Here is a 19013-nt window from a genome sequence, read left to right as displayed (position 1 = left end):
CCGATCAATGTTTGTGTAATTTCTAAAGACAGACAGCTGGTACGATCCAGATGTTGACCGAGAAAATTCAAGGCATACTTTCTAGTCGCAAATTATGCACAGACCATACATCATGGGTTAATCAGATCCGCAGTTTACAAATTAAAATACCACACAGGAATTTTTTATTTTGTTCTTTCAGGTCAGAAGCCTATACATAATCGTAAATTTCTAGAGACAGACAGTTGGAACGCTCCAGAGGTCTCTAAATTACCTACTAGTTCTAGGCAGGACCCGGTAGAAGATTATATTCGAAATCAGCTTTTGGTGAATAGTACTTAGATCCTTACTATAAATTGTGTTACAATGTTTATACTTGAGGAATGATTTTTATTTCTTAATCATATTATTCATCTGGCACCTTATTAATATATATTCTAAACAGTAATATTTCGTTGGACGGAAATATATACTTGTAGCATCAGATTGTTAATATCAAATTTTTATCTGTATATCTAGTTCTTAAATATTGTTTAGGACTTGAAAAAGGAACAGTCGCAGATATCCACAGACGACAGAGATGCAAATACAGCAGATCTCTCGGTTTGGGACTTTGCAGGACAGTATGCGTTCTATGCAACACACCAGGTGTTTTTGTCCAGACGCGCTGTGTACTTGCTCGTCACTGATATGTCCAAACACATAGAGGATATAGTTCAAGATGACGACTGCTTCCCGGATAGTGATGGCGCGAAAAACTGGAGAATATCTGGTGAATTGCTTTTGAAACATATTCAGATCATAAACTGAGAAGATAATTATGTTACTAAATTTATCTATCATAAATCGAACTTGGTTTCATGATTTATATAAAACCTGTGAAAAAGATAATCGCAACATGACTTTTATGGGGTTGTTATTTATAAGCTTTGTAAAATGATGAAAATGTTTGATAAAAGAGGTTTTGCCACGACTTATTTGAAACATTTCGACCCTTTTTACTTTTGGACGCTTTCCTTTACGACTGTGTCTGACAGGAGATGCAGTATCTAAGGTCTACTTGGAATAAACTTCTTCTATATTAGACTTCTGGTCTGTTGGTCTTCGGACTTGTCATTAGGTTTCTCCTGATTTCATTCTGTGTTTTCCACATCGTTCAATAGTCACCATTTCATGTGTAAGGGAAATACATGGCAGGAGAAATATAATTTACACTTGCCTGTAATGTTTGAACATATTTGGGATTATAAGTAAGAGGAAAATATATTTCTTTTGCAAATGATCATTCCAAGCGGTTTTCAATGTTTTAATCTTATAAGATGTCTTTATATTTTGATATATTTATGTATCAGTGTTTCACATCTATCAAGTAAACACTGATATAGAGACCGTACCATAGCTCTTCGCAAACTTTGATTTTTCAAAATAAAATGGTTTTTACAAGTGCACCGGTTACGGTTAAAAATGTAAACAACGGACTCTGTCTATGAATCTTTGGAATGAATGAATGACAGTCGATCTAAGTCGTGATACTGATTGACATAGAATGCTAATGCCTCCATGTGTCGAGAAAGGTATTTAGTTTGTAACTGTAATTTCCTATCAATTGAAATCTTCTCAAAAGTGGTATAATAATTGCTTATATTTGGACAAAGCTCACCGTCTTTGCCGTTCGCCAGCTGCTAAAATTGCAAATATAAAAGATTCAGTGTAAGATATATTTCACTGGTAATACCAGTTCGTAAGTTTATACTCTGAGCAACTCGTCAGAGAAAGTTTTGCAGTTTTGACCGATTTAAACGTTGGCAGCATTAGATTATATTTTTTCTTTACACGAAAATTGCAGTTAGGTAACAAAGCAAATACGCCGATAATCCGGAGTTCATCGATTATGATGTTATTGTCACAAAATTGTTCCATTTCACATAATGTAATAGGTGCACCTAAACTGCATAGCTATTAGCTACTGCTGTTATAGGGAAATGGTAGAGTGTCTGCCTTAGGTGTGCGAGGTCCTGGGTTCGAGTCCCGGTTAGAGCTTAAATAGTTGCATTCTGTTACAGCCTATTTTTGCTGTGTACAGACTGTTCCAGTTGTTCTAAATTTTTAGCATACAGTATCATAGATCATAATTTAGCAATCTAGATCACAACTGAATGTTAAATCAAATGCACCCATTTAGAAAATATTCACTGTATAATGTCCCTTTGATGTTTCTGCTCTCCATGTTCAAGAAGAGTTACATTTCCTTGATCACAAAATTTTCTTTGACATGAAAATATTAAATGCTCATAACTCTACACTTCTGGTTAAAATATTGTCTATATATCCATTTTTGAGAAATATATGGATACTTGCCTTCATTTCAAAGCTTTTTAACTTCAAACCTATGATTTGAAAAACTTAGGTACTATCTCTAACTGATACATACACTCTTGCAGAGTGTCGTCTAAAGCTGCTTTGAAGGTTGATAATTAACTGAATTTTCCAGTGGCAAAAAACCGCCAGATTAACAGCCTGTTATACCAACCTCTCAGTCAAAACTCTGTTTCCTTTAAATAGATTTTTTTTGTCTAAATTTTGCGACACTGTCTAATCATATACAGTAGTAAGTCCATCTATTCTAAAAGACATATTGTTCTTGATCGACAAGTCGGTTATGGAATAATCATAGAAAATATATAAATAAAAACGATTAAAACATTAGGGCAAACCATTATAATAAGTCAATAAATTCAAAGCAAATCATTATAATAAGTTAATCAATCTAAATTAAATACTCACACAAATGTATCAATTTCAGAATTCGTTGAGTTTTGGTTAAAGTCCATACACGAGTTTTGTAGTTCTTCAGATGATCAGGGACCACCAGTCGTGCTTGTAGGTACATTTGCTGACAAATTAAATCAGGTGAGAACTATGCACATCATAAATAAAACTGCAATGAACATAGTAAGTTATATGATACTCACTTTGATTATATTTCAAAGCCTTATACTACAATGTTTAATAATTAGGTAATTTCATATCGGCTTTGTTACTTTGCCGAGCAGTGTCACATTGTTCGAGGCTGACAGGCAATGTGAAACGTCACTTGAATCAAATTGAATGCATGTTTACTAAATACGCCGGTCAGTATAATGTGAATTTATCGACAGGTCTTCCAATTTATCGGTCAGAGTCAATGTACATCCGTCTTTCGTTGCCTTTAACGACTTGTGATAATCCAGTTACGGTAAGTTATACTTTGCAAAATGATTTATCACCTGTAAACGTGATAAAATAATATCATTGTTGTTACTAGTGTGTTGTCAAAACTTGAAAAAAAAAACAAGACAGCGTCTTTTTTTTTTTGCGAACAACTAATCTTGTATTGCCGAGTTGTTTAAACCGGTCAGAAATTTGCAAAAGTGGAAAACTTTCAGGTCGACCAATACGACAAAAAATGAAAATGTTTAAGGCTCGGTTTGTTTGAGCAGCTGTATTATATTCGATCGCATTGAATGACCAATAATGCCCTTAAAATCTTGTATTGGAGGCAAGGAGCAAAACATTGCAAACTTTATATTTTAGGTAAGGTTAGTAAGTTAGGGCAGTTTGGTGACAAATATTGCGTAGTTGATCAATAAAAATCCTTTAATACCCCTTAGGGCAAGTATGACATGTTATCAAATATTGAGTATCAAGAGTATCAAAGAGCACAGTGACTGTACGAGAAACAATATTTTGTAAACAATTTTGATCCTCAAACCTTGCAGACTGCTTATCGACAGTAAATGATCCTATTGATCTTGATATCAGCGTATTGATGATCAAGGTCACAGTAATTATTAGTACAAAAGTGTTTCTGCAAACTATTTTGAGAATGATTTAACTTACAACACACAATTTTGAAGACCCAGTTTGACTGTTTGCATAATCTAAAATGCCTAATACGCAAATCTGATGAACACCCATTAATCAGTTCCTTAATTTGAGTACAAGAAAGTATATACGTAACTACAGGAAAAGAAAGAAGATATGATAGATGAATTCTTCTACACACTGAGGAAATCACTTGTAGATAAAGCCACAAACTGTCATCTCACGGACGAAGATTTTGCCATAGACAATTCTATTGTTGACAGAAATATTGAAAAGCTTCGACAACATATTTTTAAAGTAGCTTCAAAGCAAAGTTACTGGGGAGAATTTATTCCGGCAAGATGGGTTACTCTTGAGAACAGTATTGACAATTTAAAAGACAAGGGTGAAAAGGTATTATACTCAAGTTAACTTCAATTAATATCTGATGTAAACAACGAGATCTAATATTTTATACTATTACCTGTGGATAAACGTATTTCCAATGCTGTTGTTTTCCCCTGTGTTATGTAATAAACTGTGGCGTTCCTTTTATATACGCCATATTAAGGTAGGAAAAACCAGGTGATTGGTGATAAATAAGAAAACTGCTACTATTTTTTTTGATCTTGTCCTTGAGCATATCATTTTTTAGTTTTTTTCATTATGACTCTGCTTCCAAGTAGGACAATTCTATTTCTATCATAGTTGTTAATAAAGTTTAACGTTTGTTTTACATATTCCAATGAAAGTTATTTCCTTTGTATGTCCTAGTTGGTTATGTGAAACATACTGTTGATTTTAGGTTCTTCGAAAATCTGAACTCCATGATCTGAACTACCGTTTACCTGTTCCATTAGAAACAGGGGAGGAACTAGAACTATTTTTGAGATTTCATCATGAAACTGGAAATATACTGTACTACAGGTATAGGTGAAATATCCGTCGATGTATTTTCCCTCTGAAAAGTTTTAATCATGGAAAGAACATGTTTGAATTTTTTGTATTTTGTATATCATAGATATTTGAAAAGTTTGAGAACAATCCATCAATAATATCAATTAAAATTGAAATTTTAACCTTGTTGGTACCAAAATAAAGACTATACACAGATTATAAAAAGTTATTATTAACATCCTTGGATATCTTTAAAATGATATATAATATGAATGATATTGTCTCATATGCTAAGTAAAATCATGAAAAACTCGTGATCAGACACTACTAAGATATTCTGTTGGAAGAAATTCCCTATGTGTGTAGAAACACATTTTTCTATGTATTTGCAAAACCTGCATATACTTGTATAGGTAGACAAATTAGCTCAGCAGGTGGAGTACACTACTGTTAATCAGGATATTGCACAGTTACTCCTTAATTGTTATATAAAGCATACTATTTTCTTTGCCATCATGTTACATAAAGATATGCCGCTAAATAATCTTAGGAAAGAAAAATTGCAATCGAGCAATTAGTTTCAGTCTAATAATGATACGTAATGAAAAATGCCACACCCTTTTGTCCCTAGCGCCAGCTCAAGAATGGACATTGTATGGCATTAAATGTACTCCATGACGTTAAAGGACCAGAAGTAATTTTCAGGTTCATATGAAAAAAAAAGTTATTTACTTAACATTTGTTTTTGTCTGGAATTGACAGGTATTAACAATGTTATAAAACAGTCATGTTTTCGTCCTCCTGAATGAAAAAGTTAAAAGCGCAAATTCACAATCTGAAATAATAATTTGTCTACGGTGTTACTGCTAGTTACTGAACAGTAGTTTTCAGAACTTTCTGATGTTTAAAGTTCGTATTTGCATCACAACAGCAACTTTTGTGCAGTATCTGTTGAAAATTTTTAACTTTTATGTATCTACTTACTTTACAGTTGCTGGGGCAATATGGAGTCACTTTTCAAAACATTATGTTTTATTGTCTCAAAACATTGCTAATTACAGAAACGATGAGCTAAGCGACACCATTGTCCTTGATCCTCAGTGGTTGATAGATGCTTTTAAAAGCTTGATTACTGCCAGGATGTTCTGCTGTAGAAAGTCGGCTATATTGAAGAAATGGATCGAATTTGACCAGTCAGCCATTCTAACCCACGGACTTATTGGTTTGTATTCAGCTCACCTGAGCCATAGGCTCAATGTGAGCTTTTGTGACCGCTTAATGTCCGTCGTCCTTCGTGCGTCGTGCGACGTGAGTCCGTAAACAAATTTTAAAAAAGTCTTCTTCTTCAAAACTACTGGGCAGATTTACACCAAACGTCACAGGAATGATCCTTTGGTGACCCCCTTTCAAAATTACCCAAATAATTAACATCCGTTCAGAATTCTTGTGGCCATGACAATCGAAACGAAAATCTTTAAAAATCTTCTTCTCAGTAACTGTAAGCCGGATCCTAAAATATTTTGCAGAAAGATCTCTAGATGGCCCTCTACTAAATTTGCGTCAGCCGTTGTATTTCGGTAAACAACATGGCCGCCAGCGGGCGGGGCTTTTTTCCCCTTAATGGCTATATTGTAAATTCAATTAAAATCTTTTTCTTCAAAATCACTGGGCAGATTTACACCACACTTCACAGAAATGATACTTCAGTGGCTCCCTTTCAAAATTGCCCAAAGAATTAAAACTATTTTGAACTGTGGTTGCCATGGCAACCGAAACGAAACTCTTAAAAATCTTTTTCTTAGAAACTGTAAGCCAGATTTCAAAAATATTTTGTAGAAATGATCTCTAGGTGACCTTCTACCAAATTTATATAAGCCATTCTCTTTCGTTAAAAATGGCCACCACGCGGCGGGTTTATTTTCCTTATATGACTATATTATAAATTAAAACAAAAATTATCTTCTCTGAAACCTGAAGACCTAGATCTTAGATATTTGGTATGTGGCATTGTCTAGTTGATTTTCACCAAGATTGTTCAAATTGTGATCCTAGGATCAATATTGGTCCCACTCCGTTGTCCCTTTAATTTACATAGAGTTCTATAGGAGAACGATTAAAAGAAGTTCTTCTCTGAAACCGAGAGGCATAGAGCTTAGATATTTTAGATGTGGCATTGTCTAGTGGTCCTTTTCTAAGATCCAGGATCCATCTGAACCCCGCCTCGAGGTCACTTAATTTTCATATGAGTTATATAGGAACAAAAAACTTAAAAACATATATGATCATATTTCTTAGACAGTTTAATTATAATAACCTGATGAACCCAGATAATTAGGGGTTACTTGACTGTGACCTTGCCCTACTGACATACTTTTGATTTTTAAGTTACAGTCTTGAAATTGGATGACAGTGACCATGAATGTGACCTATTGACCTATTTGTTGCCCCATGTGGTTCTGGGACGATCTGTGTAAGAATTGGAACCACTGCCTTACCCTTGCATGATCGTAAGAGGCGACTAATAGGATCTTAACACTTGGTTTTGCAATAAATCTGTGATTCCAGCAGGTATGGAAAATTTGATTCCATACCTCATGTTTTTATTTCGATGTAAATGAGATGTGGAACCAAAATTTGTAGTCCTGTTTGGCGCCATATAACCTATACTGTGTTGGTGCGCCGTAAAACCCAAATAAATAAAAAAAAAATTCTTAAGATTTTAACATCAGTTTGACATTTGTAACATGCAGCTCATATTACTCAGATGAGCGATCCAGGGTTATCATGACCCTCTTGTTTTACTAGTTGTACGAAGTCTCTTCAACTAAAATTTGTTTACTCGCATTAAATAGTTGGTCTAGTTGTAGCAATAAATAACTGAATAGGTATTGTTAGTGTATAGAATTTCGATATTTCTATAGATTATTTTCCATTACCCTTTCAGACGCAGTTTGGGATAAAGAGGATAACTCAATATTTCATGAGCACAAAGAATTGTTGCTGAACTACCTGGAGAGGCTGGGATTAATTGCAAAACCCCATGAAGAGTCTGTAAGTACTGGACTGGAGTTCATTCAATTGTCCACTGTCAACTGTCAACTGTTGCAGTCACATGAAATATGATACATTTATTTGATTTCTTAATCAATTTAACAAACATAAGTATAGCTTAATTTAAAATCTATAACTATAATTTGCTCTTAATTACCAGGGTCATCAATATATAATGCAACAATTGCTATATATTCTTTACGGTCTTAGATAGATACAACTATGATTAACGCATATTCATTAAATATCGTTGCAGGAACACTTTCTTAATCAGTATTAATTTTGTCAAGCTTGCTTTGTCGCATTGCTGTGTGACATTTAAGGAAATCCATGGGAATCCCTTAAGAATCTGATAAATCATTCATTGCCACTTTGAGATAACCTACCTTCTTAAAAGTATATATGACGTTATTGCTAAAATAATATGATTTAAGAATTGCTTTAGAATAACTGCAGCCCTTCGTATTTAAAAGCATCATCATTAATGAACAAGATTAATGTCTTTCCGTTGCATATATAATATTTTGCCATGTTTTTGTAAAAAAATACTTTTTTAGTTTATCATAAACATTTGATTTAATTTACTTAGTAACATCTCTGAAATAATCTACTGTTGCAGAATGATATTAAGATATTGCAGTTTTACGGACATCTTGTGTTTGCCATAATCTTGTAACCATGTTTTCCTTTGCACAAATACTTATCAAACAAAGCGGTCAGTGCAGTGAAGGTCACCTATGTCGAACGCATTAAAGATATTGCAATTTCTTTGGTTTATTTTTGTGCTTATTGCCCATATTTTAATAATCATTTAATTATTTAAGTTACTTGTGGAAAAGCATTTATCAAGATCTTGGATGTATGGGACTTAGCCACCACCTGCAAGGCAACTGTTACATAATGACTTTAAATGAAATTCTTTTTTGTTTTGTTTTTGGATTGGTTCTCCAAGTGCTAATATTCTAGTTTAATATGTTTTAAATATATTACGGAAGTTGCATTATTTATTTTATTTGTTGAAAGCCTCTCGTCAGAATACAAATAATTTTTTTATCCCTTATATCAAGCTGTTCATTGTTGGTATCGTTATTATCATTTCCTTTTCATAAACACATTGAATAGGTTAGACTGAATAGGAAAAAAACCTTCAATTTAATAGCTAACTTGTATCATACAAATAGGTTGTAAGACTCTCGACGTAAGAAGAACTTAAAACATAAACGTTGTAATATGAAAAAGTTATATTTTAGGTGACAGATTACTACTTCGCTCCATGCGTTCTTAAAACGTGCCCAATGGCGGATCTACTGTCGTGCCTTGATTGTGAAAATCAGAAATCAACCAGTAAATTGTGTTTTACGACGACATCTGGATTCCTACCTACAGCTGTTTTCAACAAACTTCTGGCGGCCTGCATCAGTAAATGGACTCTGTCAAACATAAACGGAAAGCGCCTGATATTCTGTGGGTTCGGTGTATTTGACCTTGAAAATAATCATTCACTATATGTGCATTTCTTTGACAATGTTATACAGATATGGATAACAAAACTAAGCATAGAAGATGAGCCAAACACTGATTTATGTTCAGAAGTAAATGCCTTTGTTACGGAGTTTCTCCATAACAAATATAGATGTTCAAGCGATATCAAAACACTTCTGAGATGTCAGTATGCCGAAGTTCGCTCAAATGAGAATGGATTTGGACTAGATGAGATTGTTGACAAGGAAGAGGTTGTATGTAAATGTAGAGCATCGCAACACGTATTACGGACAAAAGAGCTTACGAAATACTGGTTCTGTAGGTGTTTTTGTTTTGTTTTGTAAATCTTCGCTATCGTTATGTCTAGTATAGATTGTCAAGTAATGTTTTACATTTTGTATCGCATACCTCTTTCAAAAGTAAATATCTTTTATTTAGATTATGACTATTTTCATTTCATACGAAAATAGTGATTTATTTTCTTAAAACCAATTTACTATTGTAAATTATTAGTAAAACAAAGCTACACTGTCAGTGCACAATGCAGTAATCTTGCTTGTTCTGGATTTTGGCATTGTCCTCAGTTCTGGATCTACCCCACGTTTTTAAGGATTTAAAGACAAACACATTCTTCAATTTTCCAGTCCTTATCCTCAGTGGCTGGAGATTCATTACTTGATTCTGTATTGTTTTCATCTTCTTGTCCAGTACGTGATATCTACAACAATATTCCTCAGGATTTTATATAGCTGATGACTAGATAATTATCAAGTAGCTTCACCTACATAACAGACACTTTGGTTTACAATGATCCTTGGCTTTAATGTAATAATCTTAATATATAAACATAAATACTAGTACACTTAAAAACTTACTCAGACCCCATAATAGCCTCAACAAATGTTCACCAGACAGTGAATTTTTGCAAACTATTGCATATTAAGCCAAATTATACAAATGCAACAGAGACATTTTTCGTCCCGACAATTTCGATTCATGCTACTATATCGGAGAAAAATATACCAAAGGACTACTTAAATCAGTAAAGTCAAGTGATACGACGAACCGTCGATTTTGCCTTTAAAATACTTACCAAGTCAGTAAAGCCAGTTGAGTGACAAATCGTCGTTGCTCTGTAAAAGGCCAGTAAAGTCAGTAAAGCACTTGGGGTGAAAAGCTGGCATGGGCTTCTTGTTTAAAAATATTTGCGTGTTCACCGATGGTTACAAAACATGATCACGTTTCTCACGAACCTCATTTTTACCAAATATGGTCAGTTATAAATCTTTAATATGTTTATTTTGTAATGTGAGCACTTAACGACAGTCACTATAATTACGCATTACGTTCTGTTATTTTGAGATAAAATACATGTATAAATGTTTTGTGTAAATATCATTGATACAATAATCATCTTTCCTTTATTTATACAAGCTGACGTATCATCTGATATGCACTTGGACAATGCTCGTGAGCTTAATGAAAAGGAGCTGAGTACCATTGCACAAGCTATTGGAGACGGATGGCAGCTTTTAGGGTCTGAGCTTGGACTGACTGCAGTAGAAATGGAGCACATATCTGCAGATAACAAGAAAGTTTTCATGCAAATCTACAAAATGCTGTTGAAATGGCGTTCCAAAAATGCAAACGAAGCCACAGTGGGTCGCCTTCATAAAGCAATGAAGCGCTGCAGAAAAGTTACATTTGACTGGGCAGTTATTGAATCAGTATTGGCCTAAACTCACTTGACAAAACTGTTAAAGATTAGGCATCGTAGAAACATATCAGTTTTAAAATAATAACTTTCCTAAAGATAAAATGCAAACATGGCATACAATGAGTTAATATACGCATCTCAAGCGTGTATGCAGAGTCCATCTACTCGGAGTAGCAGACATTAAGATCTTTGCATACTTTGATGCCTTCAATTTAGAACAATATGATCATATGATCCCTTTTTCAGCAGGGAATTCGTTATTTCAAAATAGTAAAAGCGCGTTTCAACAAAATGGCTACATTTATACCGTATTATACAAATTTACGAAATACAGCACCAAGTTGCTTATTTTAAGCATGTGGCGAATGACGTTGCGTTAGCTGAGTGATCAAGGGCACTGTTTTTGATACGAAATCCTGTCTGTTTTATTGAATGTTGGTACTGTCAGAAAGATATCAGCTTGTACTTGATAGAATGCTTGGAGGAAAATCTGATGCCCTGAATAGTCTTCAAATAACTTATGTGGGTATGACTGAACGCTCACCAGACTAACCTTAACTCATTAAATCACATCACAGTGCCTTTATTACACGATAGTTGATGTGAATATCTTTAAATATTTGCCCATTCACCGCCGTGGGTTCAAATCCTACGCGTGTCATCAGCCAGGAAGTCATATAGCGTTTTCCGGAAGGTCTGTAGTTCTGATACATTATGTAAGGTTGGGTATCTAGAGTCTTCTTCGTATCACCTACATTGTATGTTTGCGACTTTAAAAATAAAGCTACTTTATGTGCTAATGTGCTAAAAATCATGTTTATTATGTTAGAAAATAAAATCTTGATGAAGATCCTTTGCATACATTAAATGCAATCAAGCCTAATAATAGCAGATTCGTTTTGATTGAGTCATGAGAGGTAATGGAAAGTACAGCCCACCTTATGGCCCCTAGCATCGGCTTAAGCGGCACCCCAATACTATAAACACAGATATGGATAATGGACTCTATGATCCCCATGGACCAGAAGTTATAAAGAAAACGCTGAATCCAAGTACGAGGAGACTTTAAAGAAAATCAGAACTATTAGAGACTAGCGCGATCCCTTTCATTCTCATCTTCACTATTTTGACTGGTTTTCACTTGTAGATACATTTCCGTCATGAAATAAATTTAGCACTTTAAATCATATTTCAGATGTTATATTAATCTATATATAAATTATGGTTTTATAACTAAGTGTGCCATAAACAAGTAAGCTAACAAAGGCACTTTGAAACTGAATACATACATGCTGAAATCTGAGGAAGATAACAGTTTGTCCTTTTTACAAGCAGTTTTATCCGGATAACACATTTTAAAACGTAAATGTAATAAAAGTAATTTTCGGAAAAACATGGTACTGTTTTCTGAATCAAAATAGCAAGTATTTCACAACAGTTCGAGGTAATTCATTAAAAGCGGTTTTTGTCTAGTATGTGTACTTCTTGATCTCATTGGTTAGTACATCATAAATTATGTATCACCAAGTGTAATATTTTAAGTTGTGCATCCGAACATATATATGTATACTGAGGTCTTAAGTTATATGTATGATAGCCTACTGTATATATACAATTTATTTTTAAGATCGAAGATATGACTAGAACTCTATGTTGCAAGCAGGTGCCTTGAAAACACTAAGAATATCAACATCAAACAACCTATTTTTAACAAGTTTATTAGTACTTCGAACAATGCATATTGATAATGACGGACATGTAATACATGTATGAAAGAATGACAATCATTGTATATGCACTTTATATATATGGAATCATGTTTCCTTGTTATACCTGTCTTTACAATTGTTATGCACTTAGTTTATAAATAAACGGATTGTCATTTGACAACAAAGAGAAAAACATATCTTAGGATTTGAAATATAATGAACCCGTTATTTGTAATTTTGCCAATATTTCAAAAATTACTGGTAGTACTTTTCCTAAAAAATAATGTACGCTAGGAATAATATGTGACAATTGAAATTTTCATACCATATGTAAAAGGGTCAAAACATAGCACAGTGTCTTGCGCTTAAATTCATCCCGACAGATCTCGAGATATGGCCTGTCCTGATAATCTCTACAGAAAAACTGACCTAATTTATGTCTACAACTGTAGCCCGCCCGCTTAGCTCAGTAGGGAGAGCGTTGGTCTACGGATCGCGAGGTCGCGAGTTCGATCCTCGGGCGGGGCATATGTTCTCCGTGACGATTTGATTAAAGACAGTGTCTGAAATCATTCGTCCTCCACAGTTACTTGCGGAGAACAGGTTTGTACTGGTACAGAATCCAGGAACACTGGTTAGGTTAACTGCCCGCCGTTATATGACTGAAATACTGTTGAAAAACGGCGTTAAACCCAAAACAAACAAACAACTGTAGGCAAGACCTATACCGTCAGACCTATGTAAAGTATGGAAGTATTTGTCTTATCTGGACATGATCAAAATACACAATGTACTGGGGTATTATATTTTCAACTACAGTGTAAGCTCTTTAAAGCAACACCTTTTTGGAGATGGAAATATCAACTGTTATATAGATGTTGTTTTTTTGGAGAGGTAAATTTGATAGTATATTTCAGCTTAGGGACATTTTATTGTTATAGAGAGGTGCGATAATATTGATCTCTCTTTCCTATGTCTAAACCTGTTGAAAATGATACAGTTAGTGTTGTTAAAATGATGCAAAATAAAGGTACATTCCTAATTTCAATAGCAAGACTAATGGTTACTTTATGAACTGAGTGTTTCTAATTCTTTAAAATCTTAATATAAATAGCAACCTTGCCTAGGACCTAAACCATACTGTTAATATGCATGCCCTGAACCATCGTAAGTTATGTTTTCCGATTTAATTTGTAGTTAATCCAAATGATCACCAACGAAGTTAATATAAGACAATAAAAAGTTATATAGAGAGGTTTTTGCTTAAGAGAGGGCCGCTTTTGAGAGGTTAGGATTAGTAAAGGAGAGATAATATTGATCTCTCTTTCCTATGCCTAAACCTGTTGAAAATGATACAGTTAGTGTTGTTAAAATGATGCAAAATAAAGGTTCATTCCTAATTTCAATAGCAAGACTAATGGTTACCTTATGAACTGTGTTTCTAATTCTTTAAAATCTTAATATAAATAGCAACCTTGCCTAGGACTTAAAACATACTTTTAATATGCATGCCCTGAACCATCGTAAGTTATGTTGCCGATTTAAGTTGTAATTAATCCAGATGATCACCAACGAAGTTAATATAAGATAATGAAAAGTGTAGTGTAGATTAATTTGTATAAATTTTCTCTACTTAGACTAACTAACTAATTATACCAGAAACTGTTTGCAAGCAAGCTCAGCCTGCTTTGGGCGGCCGCGGAATGCTTTCTTCTGGAAAATGTATAAAATTTAACGAAAGATTTTTTCTTATATATCTGGACAAAGAAATAAAAGGATGATGTCTCACGTCCAAAGCTACCATTTGATTTCTATCACATGGCAAATTTTGTGCAGGCTTTGGCCTACAGTTTCTACATTGAGCTACGCTAGAGACTTCCGGTTTATAACATGACTTCAAGGTTCGATAATTCTGACACATTTATCACTATAATGCATTTAAAAATACGACTAACCAGATGTAGAAACACCTACTTATAATAGGTCAGGTCAGCGCCCTTATTCTGACAACTGCTGTAGGGGCTCTATGGGAGCATTTTGTCCCAGGTGTGTCCTTCGGCTACATTTCATGTCGTTGTGGATAAATCTCACTTTCTTGCAATTAAATATTTTTGACTTCAGAAATATGTTAACCGCCACGTTAGCCTAGTGGTAGAGCGTCCGCTTTGAGTGCGGGAGGTCGTGGGTTCGATCCCCGGCCGCGTCATACCAAAGACGTTAAAAATGGTACTAGTAGCGTCCTCGCTTGGCGCTCAGCATTAAGAGGATAGTGCTAGGACTGGTCAGCCCGGTGTCAGTATAATGTGACTGAGTTGGGTATCGGTCAGACGGACAGAGGCACGCGCCATCACATCACATCATACGTTTCGTTTCACCAAAACGGACGTATAAAGTGATGCAATAAAATAATCTTATTGAAATGGTAATGTAACATATGTAAAGAACGCCATATTCTTTCCGCTACCGTGACGTAGTAAAACGTATTAGCGTCTGATGTCCCCTTCATGTTCCATAGAATCAACACTTACAACACGTATTTCATTTTCAAAACATTTCTGAAATGTCCAGGTCTATAGCCCTCAAATACGTAAATATCTTACACCGGAGGCATAATTTTAATGACACTTCTATACAGCCTGCAGGATTTTTCTTTCATTCCAATTTCAAATATTTGTTCTTAGATAAAACGCTGATATATCATGCTAAAGCCCGGACATTTCCAAATTGATGAAAAAGTGCTGACAATCGACTCCCACATCGCGAAAATAAAAAGAAATTCCACGCGCATACATTTAGACGGAGTGACCCCTGAGCGTGACCTTGACTATAGAACAATGAAAACGCGACGTTCGTTTTCAAGCTTAGCCCGTTTACTTTTTGTGTTGTCAAAACGTACGTATGCCTTGCGAATTTGCATAAAAATGCACCAGTAGTCTTAAGAGTATGCAAAATCCTCCTTCAAATAGTTGTTTATACTAAATTTTTGTATGATACAACCAACATAATCACCAGTTTATTACGTCTAGACCAGATTAGAATAGGCTTGCATATAAATAAAATTAATTCAAAATTTGGAAAATGTTATTTTCAACAAAATGTCGTCATTTTGCTACATTGTCATTCATATTCATGTATCAGTAAATTACGTTTACTAAATAACTGTACTGCTAATATAAGGCCAGTGTCAAAGCTCCATTTTGGTATTATTTTGCTGTGTCTAAGGATAGGGGTCCATGTTATGCCCTATTGGCTTCCGACCTACCTAAATACCACTTGATACGCATATGAAAATAGTTTCCAGTCAAATTTAACATGATGATATGTATAGAGCACTGAGGACCCCGTCAATTTATGCAATCAAACAGTAGCTTTTAGATCTCAGTTTCAAAGTTAACAAGATCATTTATATGTTCCTTTTATATTTTGATTATTGTGTGTGTTTTATATTATCCGAAAGCTTTTCGTTACCAAAAAAAGTGTACATTTTTAAGATCCAAAACAACCAGACTCTTGCTGAAAGACGAGTAGAAATCTACCAAAATCATAAATATTCTACACCACAAATGTGAAATAAACATTCAAGTACATTTTCTCAAAGACAAGCATTAATGTTGCTGGCATATTCTTTCTGTTTCGTGTAGATAAGAAAACTGTTTATAATGATACATATCATAAAAAATGCATATGTAAACTGATAACATATTGAAAACTGTTTACATATTGAAAACACATCACCTTGCACGTATTTATTTTAAATGTCTAGTCTAGCAAAATGATAGTCTAATATTACTATAATGAATAGTCTAAGAACTTGCAAGAAGGCACATACAAAGGAGCAATTGCAAGAACAAAACTTGTTCTTCTTCTCGATTAGAAAAGAAGTGTAAAAGTAATACTTGTATTTTCACTAATACGAAACGCGTTGCAAACTTGAGTTGTCTTCTTTCTGTAACCATATGTTCACTATAATAATACTTGTATATCGGATAAATTATAGTCACAATCAGCATGTTTTTGTAAATACGGTTTCGGCGATTTCTCTTTAAATTTAAGACACCACTGAAATTAAAGATCATTATAATGAACTCCTAGGTGGAAATAGGAAGCTATTTTTTTCAAATTATCTTGATTAATTTGCATTTTATCATCTAAAATGATTTTGATAGGGGGTATTTTCCGCTTTAAATTTTGTCAATTTTGGACACAAAAATATAATGTAAACTTTGGCTTTATTTGTTGAAAAATTGTTATAAAACATCAAGAATGTCTTAATTAGCATAATTGCATATAAAAGTTTTGTAAAATTTCTTAAAAATGTATCAAACCTGTTATTTTGCCCGATTTTTACAATAAATTTTTTTAAGCAATACATATGACATTTTTAAATATCTTTTTGCACCCTTGGATATCTTTAGAATTGTGTATAGATTATATCTGGATCTTGCAAAATAAAACCGCAATTCACGAAATGTCTGTTACGGATAAGGTGGATCAAACACTAGTGATATAATATTATAAAGCTGACTACGCTATTCTTACAAAACTGAAATACATAGTTGCACTGTACCAAATTGAGTATAGATCTATCTTTACAGTATTTTAAACTTCACATATTTGAAATATCTGTTTCACTGCCGCCAAATGTAATAGACCCGTTTCCCATTCCATGGTTACATGCAGAGTTATCTGCACATTGTTATCCAAAACGTGGCACAGACTGCTGGATGGAGACATTGATATATCGTAATAATCGTTCTTTCTAATAAAATATCTGACAAAATTGAACTTTATTCTTGATTTGATTTTTAAAAGACTTCTTCACACATTTCCTGTCGGTTGGTTCCATAATGTATACATATTCATAATTATCCTTATTACGTTGCAAATGAAAGTAAAAGCCTAAATGCTACTAGAGATTTTCAGCTTACTTCGACACGAACTGCGGACTTACTATAGGGGTTTTCTCAAACACTGTATATGAGGAAGTAATGCATAATTGAACAGTGGTATATTCAGCATCCGGTTCTAATGCCGTAATACTGTTTCCATTTAAAATATCTGAGAAAAGACAGCTATAAGATTTATTAACATCCGTCTTATTGTAAATGAATTACCGATATATTTTGTCTTACAAGCATTCTTAACAGCGTGGGGCATTTGTAAAAAACCTTTTATATCGCTTTTTGATTAATGTATGACAATCGTTACTGAATAGTTACTAGAAAATATTAATAAATTTAAAACTTAAATTGTAACATGCAATTTTGATATCAATGAAAATGTTTCCTTATCAAACTCAGCTGAGACTCAAAATGTTTTGAAAACAGAAGTCCAGGAATTCAATCTTTGCGTGACCTCAGTCATCAAGACCGAGCCTGTCTTGATCATTTTTTCAAATCAGGTATCAGATTATGTTAATACGAAGTGCCTATTCTTTTGTTATCACCAATCATGCTGATACATAACAAATTCAGGATGTTGTCGCTAAATTATAGTAATGTATCAGATCTCGTTTCGACGGGAATGAAAGATACATCATACCCAACTTTTTTCTTCTTAGGCGTCTTATCAAGCTATCCGCAGCGGGGTGCGAGAACAGCCGCGCAGAGACTTTCTGATATCAGACAGACGTCTGATTTACATTGAAATATAGAAGGATTAAATTTTGTTTTGACCACTCTTATTTCCTGCATTGATATTTAAATTTATCACTGTTCCTACCATAAAATTCATTTTCTTATCTTTCCACTGGTGTATTTTTTATTAATGTAACACTATTTCTTCTTGCTTCCAATTTCATTTGAAGTCAACCATAGTATTTCCCTATGTAACCTATATAAAATGCACGCAAACCACGTCTTTCGCTAACTTTAAAGGGCATTTAATACTGCCCAAAATGTCCGAGTTATGCTTTAGCTGATAAGAGTCTCTGCCTTGCTTGAAGTATTCCGTAGTAGAGGCAAAGATGTTAGAATTATCATAGCTGGAATATAATTGTATAGCTTAAGTTTTTTGACTGATTGTTTAAAAATAAAAGATAAAATATTGCCTTTATCACATTTTGCGTTACGTATCGTTTATTTTATGTAAAAAACTGGTGTCAAATATTACAGTGTATTGCGGTCAATGTCAAAGCCACGTGTCATTGTTGCGGTCAAAAATGTAAATTGTCGCAACCACGTGTCATTAAAAAATTCGGGTTCTTAGAATGTAACAGATTGTTACATGTGAAATGTCATCACAGTTTATAGTTTTGTAAATTTAACATCCGCGCAACACTGTGACTGACAGAATATATCAGTTGCATTTTTGTAAAAGTGAAATAAATGAGATAT

The 19013-nt window shown here is 33.9% G+C and overlaps 1 protein-coding gene across 4 annotated transcripts in view; it reads left to right on the top strand.

Moving 5' to 3' along the window:
* The window catches only part of LOC123538917 (uncharacterized), a 163810-nt gene extending 150939 nt beyond the window's left edge, over positions 1-12871 (top strand). For all 4 annotated transcript variants that reach the window (XM_053530618.1, XM_053530617.1, XM_053530619.1 and 1 more), the window contains 9 exons: positions 182-306; positions 517-751; positions 2783-2889; positions 3985-4236; positions 4628-4749; positions 5781-5941; positions 7664-7770; positions 9021-9570; positions 10687-12871. In XM_053530618.1, coding sequence (XP_053386593.1) covers positions 182-306; positions 517-751; positions 2783-2889; positions 3985-4236; positions 4628-4749; positions 5781-5941; positions 7664-7770; positions 9021-9570; positions 10687-10991 — 1964 coding nt within the window. In that variant the 3' untranslated portion in view covers positions 10992-12871. The remainder of the gene's footprint in view (positions 1-181; positions 307-516; positions 752-2782; positions 2890-3984; positions 4237-4627; positions 4750-5780; positions 5942-7663; positions 7771-9020; positions 9571-10686) is intronic.
* The last annotated feature ends 6142 nt before the right edge of the window (positions 12872-19013 follow it).

This window comes from Mercenaria mercenaria, chromosome 18 (genome assembly GCF_021730395.1).
Source record: "Mercenaria mercenaria strain notata chromosome 18, MADL_Memer_1, whole genome shotgun sequence".
NCBI lineage: Eukaryota > Metazoa > Mollusca > Bivalvia > Venerida > Veneridae > Mercenaria > Mercenaria mercenaria.
The sequence above is the reverse complement of the archived record's forward strand: the minus strand, read 5'-3'. Positions and strand labels throughout refer to the sequence as shown.